Source organism: Hemicordylus capensis, chromosome 11, assembly GCF_027244095.1.
Source record: "Hemicordylus capensis ecotype Gifberg chromosome 11, rHemCap1.1.pri, whole genome shotgun sequence".
NCBI lineage: Eukaryota > Metazoa > Chordata > Lepidosauria > Squamata > Cordylidae > Hemicordylus > Hemicordylus capensis.
The window spans coordinates 4,714,147-4,735,323 of record NC_069667.1 but is presented as its reverse complement, the minus strand read 5'-3'; the positions used below and the strand labels follow the sequence as shown (position 1 = coordinate 4,735,323).

The 21,177-nt window shown below is 54.4% G+C and overlaps 1 protein-coding gene across 1 annotated transcript; it reads right to left on the bottom strand.

Annotated features, from left to right (window-relative positions):
• Positions 1-3,323: 3,323 nt before the first annotated feature.
• LOC128335575 (uncharacterized) lies at positions 3,324-17,245 on the bottom strand. The gene is made up of 22 exons (XM_053274102.1): positions 17,218-17,245; positions 14,912-15,056; positions 14,558-14,621; positions 12,814-12,902; positions 12,434-12,497; positions 11,882-11,967; positions 11,475-11,547; positions 11,026-11,111; positions 10,406-10,481; positions 9,682-9,773; positions 9,076-9,148; positions 8,606-8,775; positions 8,108-8,230; positions 7,890-8,010; positions 7,662-7,799; positions 7,081-7,254; positions 6,739-6,888; positions 6,227-6,346; positions 6,017-6,125; positions 5,631-5,693; positions 5,192-5,383; positions 3,324-4,897 (listed from the first exon to the last, which is right to left on the bottom strand). Exons 1-21 carry the CDS (start codon positions 17,243-17,245, stop codon positions 5,199-5,201), a joined length of 2,229 nt encoding a protein of 742 aa, XP_053130077.1. The 3' UTR covers positions 3,324-4,897; positions 5,192-5,198.
• Between the last annotated feature and the right edge of the window lie 3,932 nt (positions 17,246-21,177).

Below are 21,177 nucleotides of genomic sequence, written 5' to 3'. Positions count from 1 at the left end.
CCATTTCATTGTATTTTACTTTATTTTTATTTCACTTTATGTAAACCGCTTTGGAAACTTTTGTTATAAAGTGGTATATAAATATTTGTCGCATTTGTCATATTGGTATTGGTGTGAAATCTGTGTCTGTATCGCTTCGAGCTCCATCTGCCATAACTTTCCGATGGGCTCTTCTTCCCCTTTCTTGTCCTGTGTTTTCGCAGTATGTGTGTGTGTGGGGGGGGGGGGAGATTTCTCATTGCTGTCCTGATCTCCATCACTCTCGACTGCTCAGGAGGGCCCAGACGTGTAGGGCAAAGTGGCATGATCAGTGGAGAGCTCACCATCTGGCTGTCAGACTGCGTGTGCGTCTGTGTACGTGTCCTGAATCTTACAGTGGCAAATGCTCCAATGGCAGAGCTTGTCCATCAGAAGGGAAGAAAGAGTTTGCTTAGGTGGACTCAAAACGCAGGTTCTGGTTGCCGAGATCTAGTCCTAGATCTACTTTCTAGCACCTCCCTTCAAAAGAATCTCAAGTTTCAGGGCTGGGCTAGCTGGATCAATGGCTTGATAAATCAATAAAGATAAATTAATTAATTAAGATTCCTAATCAGGCAGCTGTACATGGTCATAATGCCGAAGTGCATAAGCAATAGTACCAGTTCCAGGAAATCTGCTTTTGGGAGAACTGAGAAAAACCACAATGTTTGCTCCACACACACACACACACACACACACACACACACACACACACACACCATTTATAAATGAACAATAAATAAATGAGATGGCTCCCTGTCCCCAAAGGGCTCACAATCCAAAAAGAAACATAAGGTAGACCCCAGCAATAGCCACTGGAGGGTTGCTGTGCTGGGGATGAGTAGACCCCCCCCCAGAATGCATTGGGGGGTTTCCCTGGAGATCTGGATCCTTTTCAAGCAAGCCGATCAAAAGAAAAAGAAAACCAGGTACTGATGATGTTCCTCACACCTCCCGTGTGTCTTCATGGGGCTTATGCAGGAGAAGTGGATGGCCAGTGATCCAATCACTGGATTATGCCCAGAGTCAGAGGGGATCTGATAGAGCGTTGCTGTTTGGTTGGATTTCCACCCTGTGGGTGGCGCTCAGAATTAGAAATAAAAATAAGGCAAATAATCTCGGTGTGAGTTGCAACTTGGGTGAGAGAGAGCTAACTCTGATCTCAAACTAACAGGGCCCAGGGGAAGAAAAGAAACCAGGTCAAGCCTGTCAATATGGCTGAATGGATTTGTTGAATCAGAAACCATGAATTTGCTTCCTCTGGTCTTCCACGCTCTGCGTTGTTATTATGCTTTGCTTTGCTTTGCTTTTGTAAACATCCAAGCAGGTCAAATCAGGTTTGTAAACAAAGCCACGTAACTGGAAAGTATCACTGAAGGCCAACGTCTGTTTTTTAAGGAGGGCCCGCAGAGTGAACTCAGCTCTACCCAGATTCTGTCCCCAGCTTCAGAATAAGATGGGAGGAAAACACCCTCCCACCCAGCTGGAGTTTAGCACATGATCAAGCTCCCCGGTTCCCACCTCGGGCCTCCTTTTTAGTAACAGGAGTGTGTGTGCAGGAATAGAAAGGAAAATGGACAGGAAAGCCCTCCAAAGATCACTCCATGGAGAAAGAACAAGTTTGTTCATCGTTCCCTAAAACTTTCATCTGTGCAAAACTGAATGCAATTTTACCCTAATTGTTTGGGGGTAGGCGTCAAGAGCAAATCCATCCCGAATTTCACTTGAGGCAGAAATGACCAGGCTCAGACTATCATAATTGGGAGACATTATGCGAAGACCCAGCTCCCTTGAGAAGTCCATCATGCTGGGAAAAGTGGGAGGAAGGAGAAGAAAAGGATGACCAGAAGATCATCCTGGAGAGAAGCTCTCTATGTGGTTGCTGAGAGTCGACACCGACTTGATGGCACTTAATCAATCAATCAATCAATCAGAGATAAAGAAGAGGTGATTGCACACTGAAAGCTGTAAGTGCAACGACACTAATCACCCATTTTCCATCTCTGTGAGTGCAGACATTGGCAAAATACAGTATGAGCATTCAGAAGCAAGCTGCCTGCATCAGACCATTGGTCCATCTAGCTCAGTATTGTCTTCACAGACTGGCAGCAGCTTCTCCAGGGCTGCAGGCAGGAGTCTCTCTCAGCCCTATCTTGGAGATGCCGCCAGGGAGGGAACTGGGAACCTTCTGCATGCAAGCAGGCAGATGCTCTTCCCTGAGCAGCCCCATCCTCAAGGGAAATATCTCCCAGTGCTCACACGTGGAGTCTCCCATCCAAATGCAAACCGGGGCAGTCCTTGCTTAGCAAAGGGGACAATTTAGGCTTGCTCCCACAAGTTCAACTCTCCTCCCTTCAATTTGACCCCCCCCAGGTGGTATTGATGGCCAACGTTTGTGGGCCCATCTCATGGACCATAGGAAAGCAGTTCCCATCCCACTAGGGGTCTCTGTGTGAACCCCAAGGATGCTTTTGAATGCAGGAAATGCTTCTGAAGACAATTCCTGACTGTTCCAGTCACCCCCATCTCCATGCCAGTGATCTTCATACCTGGACTACAGCCTCTGTGATATGGACCTGGCTGTTTTGCAGCCACCTGTGGTCAGGGCTTATGTAGTCAGCGGACAGTTGTATTACCTTGGCAGGAAGTGCGCTTGTTCACCAAGAGGCGCTTCTGTCCAGCTTTAAATATTATGATGCTCCCCTCCAGAGGGAAAAGCATGGTAAAACCCAAGCAAATGCTGAATTTGCTTCCCAGCTACCTGGTCACCAATCTTTCCTGGCACTCGCTGAAAAATCATTCTTCCTGGCAAGCAGCACCCTCTGTTTAGGAATGGCTGGAGTGCTGGTGACTCTGGGAGTTTTGCTCCATGTTAAGAAGTCTTTAGGAAGAGAAGGATTGCTCTGGTCAAAGTGCCTGCTGCACACCTCTGTAGCAGGCACACTGGTTTCTCCTCTCTGGGTTGTGTGTAAAGTCCAGCTATGCATCAACGCTGCAAATGCAGAAGAAGATGGAGGCTGCAGTCCTCCAAGGAGACCTTTAATGGTGGCATCCCCCAGGCAGTTCACACTCACTTGCAGGCTCGGGCTGGCCCACAGGCCAACAGGGCAGATTCCCGGGGTGCCCTACCCGTGCGGTGCCCCCCCGCGCCCCAACTCTCACCCTTCACGACCGATTCTCCTCCAAATCTGGCGCCCTTCCCACACACAGTCTGGCGCCCTCTCAGGGCCCCCCGTCCGGCCCTGACCAGATCTGGCACAAAGACTCCAAGGGAGACGAGAAGGAAAGAGGAAGAAACAGCGGGATGCTAACAAAAGTGGCAACTTTATTAAGATACTCAATTAGACCACAAGTCGTCACTTAACTTTCTAACTAAAGGAAACAAAACAGGGCAGAATGGAGTAGGCAAAAAAACTTTCCATCTCGGCCAATCTGTTGGAAAGCCAAAAATTCCTACTCGGCCCCCAACAGGGCGACCAGCAAAGCCCATTCTGCCCCTGGGAGGGAGGGGGAGGGAGGGAAGGAAGGAAGCCCAGGGTCACAAAGGCAATGGGAGGGCAAACAAAATTGGGGGGAGTCCCAGCCAGCCCCCCACCCCACCCCCACCCTGCTCCTTGCAGGCACGTTCACTTGGTCTCCTCTTCTGGGGCGGATCGACGGACTCCTCCAGCCGCCCAGCAGCAGCACATGCCTGCAAGAAGCACAAAGCAGCGTCAGTGGGGTTGCCCTGCTCCTCCTCCCTTTCCGCTCCGGCAGCCCAGCAAGCGGGGATCGGGCAGTGGGGTGGGGGTTGATGGGGGGGCAAGCCAGAGAATTCTGCTCGACCTCGGGCTCCCCACTGTGCAGCAAGGGACGGTGTCATGGCCACACCTCCCGCCCCGCTCCGAAGAGGATCTTCTGCTCACTCCCCCCTGCCTGCTGGAGCAAGAGGGGCTCCTCACTTGCCCAGAGCAGATGGAAGGGAGCAGGGGTGAGTGAGGCAGCGGGAGGTCGAGGCATCGTCCAGCCTGGCCCAAGCACCCTCCCTCGGCCTCCTCGGCAGACCTGGTGGCTGATGCCTCCCTTGCCCCCTCCCCTCTGGGGTGGAGAAGGAGGAGCCCCTTTGGTGTAACAGGGAGGGGAGGGGAGGGGATGCGCCCCAGACTTGGGGAGGCCTGGGAGGGGAGGCCTGCTGCTGGACGCCTCATCAGGTGCTACACAGCAGGGAGCGGGAGGGAGAGGAGGGTTCTCTGGCCTGCCACCGGGCAGCACCAGGGGGCGCGACTGGGGCTGCAGGGGGCCCCCAGAGTCTCCCGGGCTCCTCTGCTGCTGCCCCGGTTTGGGAGGGGGGAGGGGGGAGTGAGGCATGGCTGCGGGAGGGGAGGGGGGGAGGAGCACACCCTCGGCAGGGGAGGGGGCGGATGCCTGGATGGTGCTTCCCCTGCCAGGGGAAGCCAGGCCGCTGGGGAAGGGGAGAAAGGCGGAAGGAGGAGGGGGCACTCCCCGGCCAGCTGGTGGAAATGGAGGGAGGCGGTGACCTTGCCCTCCTGCTGGGGCCACACAGCCTCCCCGGACCCAAGGAGAGCCCAAGAATGGTTCCCAAGGGCCACTTGGGGGCAGGGTGGTCCTGTAGCCTCCTCCCACAGCCTGCAGCAGAGGCAAGGGGAGGGGCTTCTGCACCCCAGAGGCGGGGCTTCCTTGGGCCAGGGGAGTGGAGCCTGCTTCCCCCTCACTCCTCAGACAGAACTGCACTTCCCTGCTGCCGTCTTGTGGACAGCTCTTTCTATCCACGGGGTTGGAGGAGGTCTTCTGGCTGGTCCGCATCCACTGCGCTGCATGGTGTTTCTTCAGTCTCCCTTCAGCTGCTGATCTTCCAGGGGAGAGCACGGGGCTGTTGTTCCTGGAAAGAGAGAAGGACATTGGTTCAGAGATTGGGGGTCTTCTCACACTCTCCCCCATGACACCACCCAGCACCCGGGACTCCTGGCAGAATAGCCGTGTCCTCATTTCCCAGAGGGAAGAGAGATCTTTCCTCTTTCCCTTGGGCTATTTGTACAACTGGCCACAAGGGCCGAAGATGGCATTCCAACATGAGGGAGGGCTGCTCAGATTCCTGCCCGCCCTTCCTGCAGCCCCAGCCCCCTCCCTAACCATCGGGGCCCCTTCCAGTGAAGCCCTGCCTTGGTCTGCTCACCAGTCGGTCAGGTGGAGAGATCACCGTACTCTGGCGGGTGTCTCTTCTTCTTACAGCCTGCCCACAAGCGCCGAACGGCAGCCCGCAACCCGTGCCGGGAGTGGAGGGAAAAGGCCTTCTTCACGATCTTCTCCGTCTTGCAGGCAACTCTCCCGACCTCGGGGTCATGGTCGCCAAGCAAGCTCTCCAGCGCTGGAAGGATGAAGGAGAAACTTCAGCAATGGCATGAAGAGATCACCCCACCCTTCGCCAAGCCCCACCATTTCCACACCAAGAGGGAGCAAGTCCTGACTCTTTCTCCCCTTCACTCTGGGAAACCCTACTGCTGGGCATCCCTGAGGATGCAACCGGGACCTTCCATTTGAGGGTCTGTGGTCCCTAAACCTAGGCCTCTCCCCTCACAGAAACTTCCCCTTCCTACCCAGAAACCCACACTTACCAGCATGGAAGGTCTCTATGTTCCCTTCAGTGAGGATGCTGCCCTTTTTGTGGACCAGGTGACCTAAAAACAAGGGTGGAAGGAAATGGGAGCACAGTTCAGGACCCTGCGCATGGACAGCTCACTTCCCATCATTCAGGAGAGGAAGTCCTCCCCTCTCTGCTCCCTCTGGGACTGACAGATTGAGCCATTCCTCCAGGGACTCTTATGTCACCTTGGGAGGAAATGAAGTCAAGACTCCTAGCTAACGCTCACTGGGCCAGTCCTCCTGGGGAGGGAACAGCTCCTGCCCCCCCACACCCTTCTGGCAGTGCCCTCCAAGAGAGTGAACCTTTGCCCACCAAGACGACCCACTAAGGGAGACCCAAAAGTCTTGTTTCCCTTACCGATCAGCAGGGCAGCCATTCTCCTCACTGAAGGCTGCTCGCTGAGGAAGAAGCCCAGGATGTTGGTGGCCTCCATCTCCACGGCGTCCTCTGTGCCGAGCTGCCGAATCTGGGATCAAGAGCAAAGACAAATGCCGAGTGAGCAAAGCATCGCCCAAAGGTCCTTGAGCCATTTGAGCCGAGGGACGGACAGGGAGGGGCTGCCCTTACCAGACGCTTGGCGATCTTGTGCAGCAGCTCCTGCAGGCTGTAAGAGTCCCGCGCCAGCAGCCTGCCCTCCAGGTGCCATAGGAGGGCTTCTGCCAGGAGGCTCAGATTGTCCTTTGCAGCCTGCCAATGAAAGACCGGAATGGGAGTGGAAAAGCCTCCCAAGGGATTCCAAGAAACCTCTTAGGGGGCTTCAAGGAGTAGGGGAGATTTTGGACTTTGGTGGCCTCTCGTTGGCTGAAGCACAGCCGAGGACAGCCAGATTCAAGAGGGGAAGCTTTTCCCCATCCCAGGAAAGAAGGGCCCTGGATGAACTCTGGGAAGAGAAAGTGGAAGGGGGTGGAGAGGTCCATTCCCTGAAAGGTTTCAGAGAGGCCTGGATGGGCCAAGCCACAGCGGGACAGCTGGATGATTCACCACCCCGTGAGGCTAGCTCTGAGGCCTGCCACTGGGCGGCTGGACTTGGGGAAGCCTAAACACCTTTGTAGAGGAGGCAGGGAAAAGTGGGCTCTCACCTGTGCTACCTCCAGGTCCTCATCCTCCACGTGCATCAGCACCGCGATGAGGGTCGTGATGTTCTCTTCCGTACCCTCATGATGGTGGTGGCGGTGCTGCAGGAGATCCAGATGGGTCTTCATGGCTGCCCTTCGGATCTTAGCCTCCTCCTACAAAAAAACAGGGGTTGTCGTTGGCAGGGAGGAATTCCTCACCTCCATCACCATGAAGAAGAGCTTGCATGGGTCTCTTGCAAGAGGTCTCAAGGGGGTGTCCGGTTTCCCTTCTCCAACCCGGTCGGAATCTACAGGTTGGCCGGCCCTCATAGAGCCGGGGCGGAGGGCTGGCGTGCAAGTACTCACGTGGTGGAAGAGAGGGCGGCACAGGGCAGCCAGGGCAGCATTCACGGTGGCCTGATGTTCCGATGGGCAGTGCCTCAGCCGCTCCATGAAGGCCAGGACCCCCAAAGTGGCTTCCAGACTGGAGGTCCTGAGCCCTCCCAGGATCCCGGCACTAAAATCCTGGGGTTTCTTTGCCTAGGGTGAAAAAAGGTGGATCCTTGGAGTTCTTCCACACATGCTAGTCCACCCCCTGCTAAACAGACCACAGGCCTCTCGGGGGGCTGATGCCGCTTGGCCTCCATCCACTGCCTTGGGGAGGAGATCACTCAAGCCATCCCGGAGGCACAAAGAGGGGGGAGAAGGCGGCATTGGAGCACGTGGGGAATCAGGGCTCCCTCGGAGAGATGCATTTCTGTGCCTTCCCTTAAGGATTTCTCCTTCGTCCTGTGGCAAGGGTTCCACAGGCTAAATCCACCCAACTGGAGAAATCTCCCCATGACACCTGGGGATGCCTAGGAGCACCAGCCTCAGGCAGGGCTCCCCAAAGAGAGGAGTTTCCATGCCCAGAGATGCTCCCGGGGTCATGGGTCTGGGTCACTCACCGCCTTCAGCTTTCCATACATTTGGAGAAGTCCCCTTTCGCTCAGGTAGCGGATGTTCTGGCTGGGGTGGACTAGCCATGCTACCAGGAGCGTCCAAGTCTTCTCCAAGGCGGCGAAGTCTTTGTCTTTCAGGAGCAGCTAAAAGAGGGAAAGGAGGGAAACATCCATCAGCCCCTGGGGCCAGACCCTCCTCTCAGGGAAGCCCACGCTGAGGAACTCGCTGCTCACCTCCACAAAGAAGGCCACCTCTGCGAGGGAATGCTGTTCGGGATCTTTGTCCAGGCTGAAGAGGGAAGCCAGGTATGCCTTCAGCCTGGCCACTGTGGAGGATGGTGTCTGTAGGAGAGCCCTGCAACACACCAAAGGACCCTGCTGAGTCCTGGGCGGAAGGCCCGGAAAGAGCAGACCTGACCCTCCTGAGAAATCTCCTCTTCACTCCTACTTACCTCACCAAGAGGGCCACACCCTGGAGGCAGCTCTGCGGAGAGCACAGGGATTCCCAGCAGGTCTTCTCTGGGGTCACCTGTGCCACCCTCTCCAGCAGGGTTTGGACAATCTGCGAGGTCTCCCTGCAGAGAAGAGAAGAGGAGGTGACTGTCCCCAAAGTGTGTGTCTCCTTGCGGGGTGGCATAGTAGTGTCAAGGGTGGAGGGAGTGTCTTGGACCATGGGAGGGAGACCACGGGGTGAAGTGACTTTCCCCACAGCTGGTTTTTTAACACCGCAGACGCATTTTAAGGCTCTCTGCAGATCCAAGAGGGCTGCAAATTCTGGGGTCTCCTCTGTGTAGCTGAGGGAGGGGACCACCGTGCCAGAGTCACCCCAACAGGCCAGAAATGCTCCTCACCCATCAGAGTGGGACATGGGACAAATGGCCCTAGCCTGTCCTCCCAGAGTGCTGGAAGGAGGACTTGCTGGCCTCGCTTTCCCCAGCGCCATGACTTACTCAGGAGGCAGGTCTTGGCTCTCCCGGTTCCCCACTCCCTCGGTGGTGTTCTGCAGGCCGGTGAGGATCTTGTTCACCAGGCCCACCAGGAGTTCGGGGAACCTCTCCTCCACCTCACTGGCATACTCCACGCACCGGATGACGTCCCCGATCTTCTTTGTTGCTCTCCCCTGAGGAGAAGGGGAGGGCCGGGCCTCAGCACACAGTCCGAGGGACAGTTATGGGTCAGGAGAATCCCCGGGGCCAGGCCAGTGCCATGGGTGTCTGCACGCACATCTGGGCCTGGAGGGTGCTGCCTCTGGCTCAGGGAGCATGAGGTCCACTGCAAGGGAAAGACATCCCCAAGGGGGAAGGGCAAGTCCCCGCCTCCCGTGTGAACAGTGGCTGCCATCCAAGCCGCCATGCTGCGTAGTGCAGGAAAGGAAGGGCGGAGGGGTGGAGGGAAGTCACCCTTGGTTTCCGCCCCTTACCTCTCCCAGATGGACCGAGGAGAACCAGTCTGGGGCCAGCTGTCCTCTTCCTTCTTCTTCGCCGCCGATGTTCCTGAGAGAGGAGAGGAGAGAGAAAAGCTGCTCAAAGGTCTGTCCTGTTGGAGATGGCAGCCAGCTGGAGAAGAACACGAGCACCCAAAGAGATGCTGAGCAAGGATCTCGCCTCCCTTGGGAGGTGGCTGGCAGGGGAACTTCATCAGGCCAGAGATCTCCCAAGTCCAGCCTTTCGTGCCCCACTGAGAAGCCCTGGGAAGTGTTCAAAGAGGGCATCGAGACAGGAGCCCTCCCCTGCTCCTTCTCCCCAACACCCGGTCATGCCAACAGCATGGGGGTCTCGGAGCTCCCTCTGCTAACAGCCAGCAATAGACTTGCTGGTGTCTGTCTTGCACCTGCTGCCAATCGGCTTCCTCGGGTGAACTCCCCCTCCAGAGTTCTTAGAGGGCAAGGAGGAGAAAACACCCCTCTGTGGGGCTCAGACATGGGGGAGCTGCTCCTGTCCCCTGCAGCCTTCTGATGGCTACGCTAAAAGCCCCCCCCACTCCCTACTGGCTCCTAAGGCCCTTCAGCTGAGAGGAGGGTACCTACCTGGCCGAACCGGGGGCCGGTGGAGAGTCCCACACCTCATCCTCGATGCTGCTCACCTCATACATGGTGTCGTCCTCGTCCGTAGAGGAGCACTGGGGAGGAGAGAGAAGAGAAATTGGATTGTTCCAGGGCTTGCATTGACCTTGCGAGGCTTCTGAGAGGGGGAACTAAGCCCAAGGGACTTAGCGTTGAGTCCAGGCAGCACCCTGTTCCTGCTGAGTAGGGCTTGACCACACTTTCCAGAGGAGCAGGTGGTTTGGGGTCATCCATCGTGCTGTAAGGGGCGCTGAGGATTCCAATGAACGGATGACCCTCTAAAACAGGGCTGCACAACTTCGGCCCTCCAGTCATGGTTGGACTACAACTCCCATCATCCCCAGCCACAGTGGCCCATAGTCAGGGATTATGGGAGTTGTAGGCCACCATCTGCAGGAGGGCCAAGGTTGTGCAGCCATGCTCTAAAACCAGACGTGCCTCTTAGAACAAAGGCATTTGGCATCTCTGCCCAGAAGAGCCTTCCACCACATTTCCAACCCCTTCCCAGTGCCTCAACGGGAGCCCTGCATTTTCTTCCCACCCCACTCATCCAAATCCCTCCCACCCTGCGGCATCTAGAACTGGAACTGTTCCAGGTTCTGTCTCCTATCGGGGAACAGGGGACACACACACACACACACACAACCCAGAGCCCATCCACCTGAAAAAATGGATGAGCATTCCTGACCTCTGCCGAGGACGAGTCTTCCACCACTTCAGTGTTCAGCAGCCTCTTGATTAGCCACTTCTTTGGCTTCGGGACTCTGAGAGAAGAAAGGAGAGACAGGGCATAAGAACATCCATGCATGCCAAGAGCCCTGTGGATCAGGTGAAAGACACGTGTAGCCCAACAGTGGACAGCCAGATGCCTATTTAGTTGGTTGTGAACCACTTGAGACCTGGTTATATGTGGCATCAAAATGTGTTTATTCATGCACACACAATCCTGCAGATTCTGAAGTCCCTTGGCTATCATGGGTAATAGTCTGCAATTGGCTTCTCCTCCATGAACGTGTCTAATCATTTGCTGAACCTAGTGGCCATTAGCCCATCCTGGGGTTGTGAATTCCGTAGCTTTCAATATGTGGTGTGTGGGGCGAGAGGGAGAAAATGCATTTTCTGGGCTCTGTGCTGCACCCAATGCTAGTCTACTCCTTGTGTTGAGCTCCTGTCCTCGTGCAGTGAGGGGGGCAGGGAACTATCCCTCCAGGGTGCTCAGGCCTTTCAGAAACGCCCCCACCCCAGGCTCCCAGGGAAGGTGATCTGCCTCTATGATCCCAGGAGCTGCCCTTCAGCTGAGAAAGGTACCTGGGGGAACTGGTGTCACCGTCCCCTTCCGACCCCTCGTCCTCCACGCTGGCTTGCGGAGTCTCGGCCCCCGGGAAGGAAGAACTCTGTGAAGGAGAGAGGAGGGAGAAATGGCTGCTCTGGCCCTCGCGTTGAGCTTTCCAGGCTTCGGCGGGGAAAAGGCCAGCCGGGCACCTCCCAGTGGTCATCACCAGGTGAGCTGGATACAGGAAGTGGGCCGGAAGTGGACCTTTGATGTCCCAGAAGAGCTACAGGGGAGGCCAATTCTGCACCACAGCACGGCCATTTCGGAGGTTTAAGCAAACTCTTGTCAGAAGGTGGCCACCCACCCTGCAGCTTCTCAAACTGGAGCCATTCCACATTCTCTCTACTCCTGGGCAACACGGGGGACCCACACGCACAACCCTCAGTCCTTCCAAGGGAGGGGCTGGATGTGGATGCTTTCTGACCTCTCCAAGGGATGGCTCTTCCTCAGCAGCAGTATTGTGCAGCCTCCTCTGTACGGTGCTTGGCCTCTGGACGCTAAGAAAAGAAAGAAAGACGACAGGTGAGATCAGAACTGCAGTGCTTAGGAAGAGCTCTGCTTGATGAGAAGAATGAGACATGCAGCCCAGCACCCTGTTTCCAGGAGTGGACAGCCAGATGCCTGCAGGAAGCCCACAGGCTGGGCATGGAGACCCCTGTCCCCTTGTGGAAAGAGGAGGAGAAAAACAACTCTCCAAGATTCGCAGAGCTTCTGCCCACCCCTGGCTTCTTGCTAAACTAACCACCTCCCCTGGCCCCAGGATGGGCTCTTAAGGAAAGTCTTCTGCTTCCATGAGCTCTGGATCTGCCCCTCCAGCTGAGAAAAGAGTACCTCTGGGAACTGATGAAACTCTCCACGTCCAGCTCCTGATCCCTTGGGTTGACCTCTGGGATCTCGGCCTCTTCGATGTCGGCACCCTGCAAATGAGAGAATTTCTTGCCATTTTTTTCTGCATTCCTTTCATGGGGAATGGACACAAAAGCGAATGGGACCCCCTGGTATTTATAGTTTGGCCCCGAGAGTCTTCTTCATGCAAGCCCACCATGTCCTCTGCTCTCCTATTCCCAGGTTAGCTCCCTCTTTCCAAAGGGAGAGACAAGGTGGGCCCCTGAGTCTGGAGCGAGGGCCATCCCTCCTGCTGTGGAGACTCTGGGTGGCTGTTTTGACCTGAGGGGGTGATGATTGTCTCTCAAGAAATGCCTCTTCAGTCTAGAGACATTGAGTCTCTCTGCCAGGAAGACCGTCTCATCTCCTGATCCATGTCAGGGTCTCGGGTTCCCTTTCTGGATCCGTCCCAACTTCTGTCTGCTGCAGGCGGAGATGCAATCTCCCCTCACTCCTCAACCATCCCATCCACAAAAGTGACAGGAACGGTGTCCTTACCTCACAAGACCATGCGGTGGCAATGGTCTGCAGGAACCACCCATCGTCCTCAACCGTGAAGACACTGCAGGAAGAAATACAATGGCATGAGTACCTCGGAAAAGCCTTGCTGGGTCAGACCAAAGATGCATCTAGCCCAGCACTCTGCTTCCAATAGGGGACAGCCAAATGCCTCCAGGAAGCTGTCCCCTGTGACCTTCAAGCTAGTGGACATCACCACCACATCTTGTAGGACTGAATTCTTCTACAAAATGTATGAAGACCTCATTTTTGTAGGTCCTGCACCTCTTGCCAGTCAGCTGCACTGGATCCATCCCAGATCCAGGCCGGCTGTGGGACAGAAAATCTTCCCTACACAACATTTCAAGAAGAAACTCTACCTCCTCTGGGAACTGCTGGCAACCGCTTCATCCAGGATCCCGTTCCCACTGTTGACATGCTGGATCCTGGAGCCGTCCGAGAATGACTTCTGTCAAGGAGAGAGGAGAGAGGAATGGGTGCTCTGACGCCCACTTGATCTTTCCAGGGCGTCTGGGGGCTAAACGTCACACCTCCGTCAAAGGGTCCTTAACAGATGAGCTTAAAGCAGGAAGTGGCTCCTTTGCACCTCAAAAGGGTGCTGGGGACGCTCCCCCACAGAATTGGGCCCCTGCAGTTGCGTTGCTGACTAAAAGAGACACTTCCTGTTCTCATATTGCTTGTCTTGACGATGCATCTAAGCTACTATTTAGAGTCTTGCAATATATATCTATATATCTACTGTATATCTATCTCATTGAAACTTGAGTTTTTAAAATTTTTGTCTTTATATTTTCTTTTCATTCAGCTGATTTTTCATTATATATATATATATATATATATATATATATATATATATATATATCTGTTTTAGTCTATTTTTACACTCATTGGTTTTGGTTTCTCTTTCCCCACCACAAAAAGAGTGCATCCTTCCTGAAGTACCGGGTATGAACGCAAGCTCCAGCGCGTGGGACCTTCCTTAAAGAACAAGGCCCTGCCCTGCCAGAATGTCATGGGTGGCAGAATGGAGGGCAATGCCTTTGGGGAAGAGATGGCTGCCCCTTCGGTCTCCGATAGAGATCGACCGGCCTTGAGTGGGAGCCCAGGTACACCACAAGAAGCCAGTCCTAAAACCAATGTCAGCGAATGGGACCTACAAACTGGACACACTATCATGGCCATTTATTTCATGGGTGCCATTGTGTCAGAGCGAATGGAAACACATAGGAATGGTATCTGTTTCCATTCATTCAAAAAATAAATGCTCAGAGAGGAAACAAACCCCAAAATCTACTGAAGCCCAGAGATCAGCCTCCCCCCCCCACCCCCCCATTCCTGGGGAGCTGGGTGAGATCCTAGGTATTAGACCATTTGGAGTCACAGGATCCGGAATGAGAGTCAGGCCTCTTGCTGTAAGGGACACTGTGGTTTCACATCCAGGGGAGGTGCTTTTAGATCGGAGAAGCCTAGCTAGGTTTCTCTCTTTGCTGGGAAGAGCTACTGGCCATCTGATGCAGCCTGGTGTTTTGAGGGCCCTTCTGATGCTCAACTACATGCTAAGCCAAGCCGGAAAGGGGGTGATGTGGAGCCGAGCAGGGGCAGAGTGGAAGAAGTGCCCAATCTGCCCCAAGGAAGACTTCCCCACTCTAGTTCCCCTCCAGACTGCTCCCTTTCTGGACATGTTTTGTGCTTGGTCGTCCAGAAGAAAATCAAAGTCTGGAACCCTGGGGTGGGGGGGGAGTGATTTGGGGCAGGAGAGCGGAAGGAAGAAGCGAGGGGTGGAAGGCAGGTAGAGACACCCCTCTTCCCTCTCAGCACTTCCCATCCCCCAATTTCCCATCTACTTCCTCCATAGGGAGGGGCGTCCACCTTGGCATGAGTCACTTGTAGTTGAGCCCCGATGGTCACTCCTCCCACCCACCCAATTCACGGCTACTACCACTGCAAATTTCGAAGCCTATGGCTTTGCAAGACAAGTTCTCAAAACGTTCCTCCCACCTGCTCAGACTGGGTCTCCCGCACTCCCTCTAGACTCGCTTCAAATGGGGTCTCTCCCACCCCCTCCCAGCCCTGCCATGTACGGACTGGATTTCCATCCCTTACCAGTGACCATTTGCTGGTTTCGGTCACGGAGCGCTTTTCGTTAATCTCCTGTGGCTGGAAGTCACTGAGAGGAGAAAAAAGACACAAGACACAAGGGAGTGAGTGTGTCGAAGGAACCCCGAGTACCCAGTTTCCAACAACGGACAGCCGGATGCCTCGTGGCAGGGCGTGGAGGCAAGAACCCTCCCCCTCCCTGCAACATTCATGGACTTTCTTTAGTTTAATCTAATTGATATATCGCCCGGGGCGTAACTACTATTAGGCAAGGGGAGGAGGGGGCCTGGGGGCCCCAGAGACTCCTCGCATGACTCCCCATTGCCCCCTGCCCAGCCCCAGGTCCCCTCGGCCACTTGCCCTGCTTGCCCGCCTCTCTCCTGCTTGTCCTCCCGGCCGGCAATCGAGGCACCAGACCAGCTGCCAAGGAAGAGCTGCTTTCCTCCCGGGCGCCTCTCAGCTGACCGGCGGGTGGCGGGGCTTGCAGGGAGGCCTCCGTGTAGGCCTCAGTCAAGCCTGAACTGGAGTAGGCTGGCAGGGAGGCCCCAAGAAAGGAAGGAGGCAGGCAGGCAGGCAGGGTGGCCCCCAGAGCTCTCTGCAGCAGACCCTCCGCCCAGCCCAGCATTTGCCAGGTAGAACCTGAACTCCTTTTGTGGTCACCACGCCCCCCCCCCCCAATATTTAGGGATCTGCTTGCCATAGGGCTTTGATATGGACGGGGGGGGGGGGGGAGACTGAGAAGTCTCTGAATATTTAATTTAAAACAGCTTGGGAAATTTGCTGGCTTTAAAAAAAAGCCCTATAAGTGGCCTGTTTCATGGCAGAAAATTCTAAAAACTTCTGGAACAAAAAATACTATGTTCATTCATTCACTGATAAATGCACTTATGCTCAAGTTGTTTTGCAACCCAGAAAGTCTGAGTGAGAACTGTGAAGCATGTGTGGTGCTTTTATTTTATTTTATTTTATTTTTCTTGGGTGTGAACGGCTCCCCAAGAACTCGCAGGGACTTCAGGGTCAATCTGGCCAACCTGGGAATGCAGCACCTCCATTCCAGAGGAGGAGAGGTGTGTTAAAGGGCTTTAAAAGCCTCCTCTGAAAAGCCTCCTGCAATCAAACTTTACTGAATTTGTTCAAAATTCTGAGAAAACAGACATAGGCTCACCCTGCATGGTTGAAAGTCTCCTTTGCTAATCTGCAGCAAGGGGGACATTTTAATAATTAGTGTTTCTAGTGTGTTCTGGGCATTAAAAGTAGCACAAATATATAGTTCTCAATGTACATCACTATATATTGTGAAGTGTTTGTGTGTGTATTCACTGAAATGTATTTCCAGGCAGCAGACTTATTTTGAAATATCAGACTTAAATCCTTGGGGGCCTGGGGTGTGCAGAGGCCCTGGACTTTGAGGGGGGCCTCATTTTAAAATCTGGTCTCTGGGCCCACGCCAACCTTGCTACGCCCCTGTATGTCGCCTAGTGTGAAAACCTCTAAAACATCTCAGCTCCGCTGGTTGGGACTTGGAGAGTGGCTGCTGGTCAGAGTAGACCACCATGAAGCGAGTAGAGCGATGGTCTGACTCAGCATCACCAGGGGCTGCCACGACCTCCTCTTCTGCCCCCCAGAGGGGCTTCCACTGCTCCCCATCCCAACTGCTCCCTTTCCCCTGCTGCCACTCAAGTGAGGCAGAACTCAGGTTTGCCTTGGTCAAGAAATGGTGAATAGGGTTTGTAAGTTGCCTTGTTGCTAATTGCAAGTTGTAAAATCATACATTCTGCTGGCCTGGCTGGAATGTGAAGGGAGGCCCCTTTCCTTCTATCTCCTGATAGCCAAGCCTGCAAACTAACAGTTTCAAGGGCACAGCTGGACAAGAGAAAGATAGTGTTGCTTATCATGTGTAGAGTAGAAATGCTCCATTGTACTAGAGGAATGTATCCCATTGCAATAATTATAATATTTGTAATATGACAGTAAAGTGATGCTGACCAATGAAGATTGTATGCACTGAATGTAATTATTATGAGTATAAAATCTGGAACTGAAATGTAATCGGGTATCTCGGGCTTTGAAATCTATTTTCACCGAGATCTAATTGTCGACAATAAATCTGCTTTTCTCAACTGCTGGTGTCATCCTTCACTTGAGCTCGGGCTGGGGAATTCTGCTACACAAGGAGGCACCAGGGGATCCAGCCCTGAAGAAGCAGCCAGCCACACCCTGGCTCCAGTCTCCCCCTCTGGGTGGCTGCAGGGCTCACCTGGAATCCAGGCACTGAGAAATGGTGGGCCAGGCACACCAGCCCATGGGGCCTCTCAGCCCCCCAGTCCTGGCAGAGCAGGCTAGGGGACCCATCCCCATTGGAAACCCTAGAGAGCTCCATGTGCATGAGAGCCCTGCCTCGCCTCCTGTGCCTGAACCCCTGGAGCCTCCCCCAAAAGCCCAGGTAGTTCAGACTGATGGGCTTTGGAGACCCCTTGGCCTGCCCTTGCTGTCATTCCTTTCTGTCTGGTGCTTCTTGTGAACAGGGACCTCTTGGGGGGGGGGGGCAGCTTATGAAACCCTGGCAGGGGCCATGTTTCTTGAAAGGGTCCCAAGTGGTCTTCAAATCCATGGTGCCACCAATCAAGACTGGGCCCGGATAACCCAGGAGGAGCAGGAGAACGTACCTGAGTGGAGCCACAGGAGTAGCTCCATCAAGGCTGCCCACGCCGCGGAGTAAGGGGCCTCCTTCTCCCTTGTCCTGTCCAGGAGAGAGGAGAGCAGGAGTGAGGATGGGATGGGCCAGTCTGTTCAGATCCACCGGGGTCAGCCCAAAGGGACCAGGAGGGACTCACTTCCGAGATTTCTCACCATGACCCAAACCGCTTTGAGAACTTTGGTGGTCGCCACCCCCCACCCATTGACCCTGTTTGAGGCAGGGTGGTGATCCCTCCCGCTGATCCCCTTGCCAGAGGAGGCCACGTGCAGCACTCCCTGGTGGCCCCAAATGGACAACCTTTGGCGTGAGCAGCAGGAGAGACCGCAACGCCCTGCTGTCACCAGTCGGGTCCAGAGGCTCCCAGGGCAGCAGCGGAACCTCCATCCCCATCAGGATCGTCGGAACCCCAGCGCCATGGCAACCAGGTCAAGATACCCAGCCCTGGGATACAGCTCAGCAACGGCCACTTTTTGAATCTAAGCAAGGACTTCTGCGGCTAAGCATATTTCTAGACCACTCTCCAACCAAAAGACTCCAAGCGGATGACAGGCACAGAGAAAGGAACCGAGAACACCTGAATGAGATGATGTCCTGTCCCCAAAGGGCACTCAGTCCAAAAAGAAACCTCAAGCCAATGGCAGCAACACCACAGGAGGAGGGATGCTGGGCTGGGGCTGGAGAGGGCCAGTTGCTCCCCCCCTGCTCAATAGGAGAGTCTCACCACTTGGCAAGGTGCCCCCTCTCTCACTAATCTTGCTCCTGTGACTTCTGAAGGGGGAAGCTGCCTGCCGGGAGCTCGGAGAGGCCAGGAGTCCTTCCCCTGCTCTGTGCAGGTGGCTCCATTCCGTGCTTCCTCGCGGGAAGATAGAGGTCCTGGAGGAGGGAGGGGGCTGACGGAGCTCTGAGACATCCATGGGGGGCTTGTGCTCCATGCAGTGAAGGTGCGCTGGGCCAGTTCATTCATGCCCACATGGGTCAGCCCAAAGGGGCCAAGAGGGACTTCCTAAATGTCTCCACCTTGACCCAGATCTGACCCCTGGGGGTCACCTGCCACCATATGAACCTATTTGGGGCCGGGCGGTGGACACTCACTCTGGACTCCTTGCCCGAGGCCATCTTCTGCGCTCCCTCGCGGCCAAAATGGGACGGAAATTTGCCGTGAGCAGCAGGAGAGGCCAGAAAGTCCTCCTGCCAACGGTCGAGTCCAGACAGTTTGAAGGCAGCAGCGGAACCTCCAGCCCCATGGCGACCGGTAAACACTCCTGGCCGGGGACCCCCCCCGCAACTGCCATATTTGGATCTAAACAAGGATGGTGGAACTCCCAGGCACAGTGGTGGGCACGAGGCACCAACAGCCGCAGGGTTGCCAACTCTCTACCTGCTCCTGCTCCCATGATTTTAGCAGGCGCCTGACATGCAGAGCTTAAGCTAGTGAAGCAGTTTCCCATCTCTTTAGGCTAGGAATGGCTTCACCTGCTCAAACTGGTCAAGCTTTTGCTCCGAGCAGAGGAGCCAGGCTACATCAAGAGGGGGCAATTCCCATCCTCTACATAAGTGCCACTTGGCAGATCTTGCCATTTCTACCTCCCCTCCATCCCCCTCCACAACGTTTCATTTCTTTTATATCCTAGTTTTAGTTTAACAATATCAAAGAGGCTTACAAACAATAAAACTCGTATTATCTCATTCTAAGCTACCAAGGAAGAGGCCTTCCAAAACAAGGAGGTCATCATCACCATCGATCCAGAGAGAGAGAGAGAGAGAGAGAGAGAGAGAGAAGGCCTCTCTGCAGGGGTGTTGCTGGAGACTTAAAGTGTTCCCGAGCCTGACCCGTTTGGAGCATCCAATGCAGGCATACCCGGCAGCTCCCAAGAATGACCAATGTTTTTTTAAAGCCACCTAATGGCCCAGCAAGGAAGCAACCTGCCTAGAGAGCAGGAGGCTGTTGGTTTGAATCCCTGCTGGTGTGTTTCCAGACAATGAGAAACCCCTATATTGGGCAGCAGCTCAGAGAGGTCAGGAGCTCCTTCTCCAGCTCTCTGCAGGTGGCTCCACTCTGTGCTTCCTCGCTGGAAGAAGTCCTGGAGGAGGAGGGGGGCTGACGGTGCGCTGACCCATCGATGAGGGGCCGGTGCTCCATGAAGACCATGTGAAGATGGGCTGGGCCAGTCCCTTCCTGCCCACCATGGTCAGCCCAAAGGGGCCAGGACAGTGTCGCTTCCGAAATGTCTCCAACTTGACCCAAATCCAACCCCTGGGGGTCTCACCCCACCCCATTAACCTATCTGGGGCAGGGCGGTGGACACTCACTCTGGACTCCTTGCCCGAGGCCATCTTCTGCGCTCCCTCGTGGCCAAAATGGGACGGAAATTTGCCGTGAGCAGCAGGAGAGGCCAGAAAGTCCTCCTGCCAACGGTCGAGTCCAGACAGTTTGAAGGCAGCAGCGGAACCTCCAGCCCCATGGCGACCGGTAAACACTCCTGGCCGGGGACCCCCCCCCCCAGCAACTGCCATATTTGGATCTAAACAAGGATGGCGGAACTCCCAGGCCCAGTGATGGGCACGAGGCACCAACAGCCGCAGGGTTGCCAACTCTCTACCTGCTCCTGCTCCTGTGACTTCAGCAGACGCCTGACATGCAAAGCTTAAGCTAGTGAAGCAGTTTCCCATCTCTTTAGGCTAGAAATGGCTTCACCTGCTCAAACTGGTCAAGCTTTTTCTCAGAGCAGAGGAGGCAGGCTACATCAAGAGGGGGCAATTCCCATCCTCCACATAAGTGCCACTTGGCAGATCTTGCCGTTTCTACCTCCCCTCCATCCCCCTCCACAACGTTTCATTTCTTTTATATCCTAGTTTTAGTTTAACAATATCAAAGAGGCTTACAAACAATAAAACTCGTATTATCTCATTCTAAGCTACCAAGGAAGAGGCCTTCCAAAACAAGGAGGTCATAATCACCATCGATCCAGAGAGAGAGGGAGAGAGAGAGAGAGAGAGAGAGAGAGAGAGAGAAGGCCTCTCTGCAGGGGTGTTGCTGGAGACTTAAAGTGTTCCCGAGCCTGACCCCTTTGGCATAGGTGTGACTATAGGGGGGCGGGGGGGCACGTGCCCCGGGCGCCACTTGGCAGGGGGTGCCAAAAAGTGCCCCCGCCGATTTGCTGGGAAAATTTTTATTTTTATTTTTATCTTTATTTTTTATTTTTTTGCAGAGCAGTCCCCCTCCCCCGGTCCCAGTCCCCCCCCACGCCCGGCATTTCTCATCCAGCACTGGGCGCCGCAGCGTCTTCGTAGTCCAAGTCTCTGACTCTCACTCCCCGGCGCGCCCCGCCGCCCCGCCACCAGTCGCGCATGCGTCGAGAGGAGGACACACACCAGAGCAAACTTCCTGAACAACTCCCTCTTCTGAACAACTTCCTGAACGCCCGAACCAGTTCCCCTTTTTGCTCATTCAAGTCCTTCCTCCCCTATAATCTAACCACGTTTTAACTGAAAAGGTTCAGGGAGGGGGAGATGGGGGGATGTGGAACCTTGGGTTCCACATCCCCCCATCTCTCCCTTCCTGGACATTTTCACTATGTAATGCAAGCTAATTTAATTATATGTCATCATCAAAATGGATTAGCTGTTTCAGCCCATCAGGAAAGTCTAAACCTCCACCGATTTAATTAACCAGACTGAAAACCAGATGAACAGATAATGTTTTAATGAAAGGTGGTATATAAATTTAACAATAAGTAAAACTATCATTAGGAGCAATTAGCAATTACTTAAACATTGGTGCTGCCAAGCAATTTGTAAATAAAACTAGAAGCCCTTTAAGAATAAGCTGGAATGAATTGTAGGTTGGGCAGGGGGTGAAAGTATATACTTCTAAACATTTATTGTTAAATTTATATACCACCTTTCATTAAAAACAACCCCAAAGTGG

Bases quoted from the DNA above. Each gene is read 5' to 3' on its own strand.
- LOC128335575 (XM_053274102.1), bottom strand. From the start codon at position 17,245: ATGGAGCTACTCCTGTGGCTCCACTCAG. The intron at 11,968-12,433 runs GTAAGGACACCG...TCTCATTTGCAG, and splicing joins CCACCGCATGGTCTTGTGAG to GGTGCCGACATCGAAGAGGC. The intron at 7,800-7,889 runs GTGAGCAGCGAG...TCCCTCTTTTAG, and splicing joins AGGTGGCCTTCTTTGTGGAG to CTGCTCCTGAAAGACAAAGA.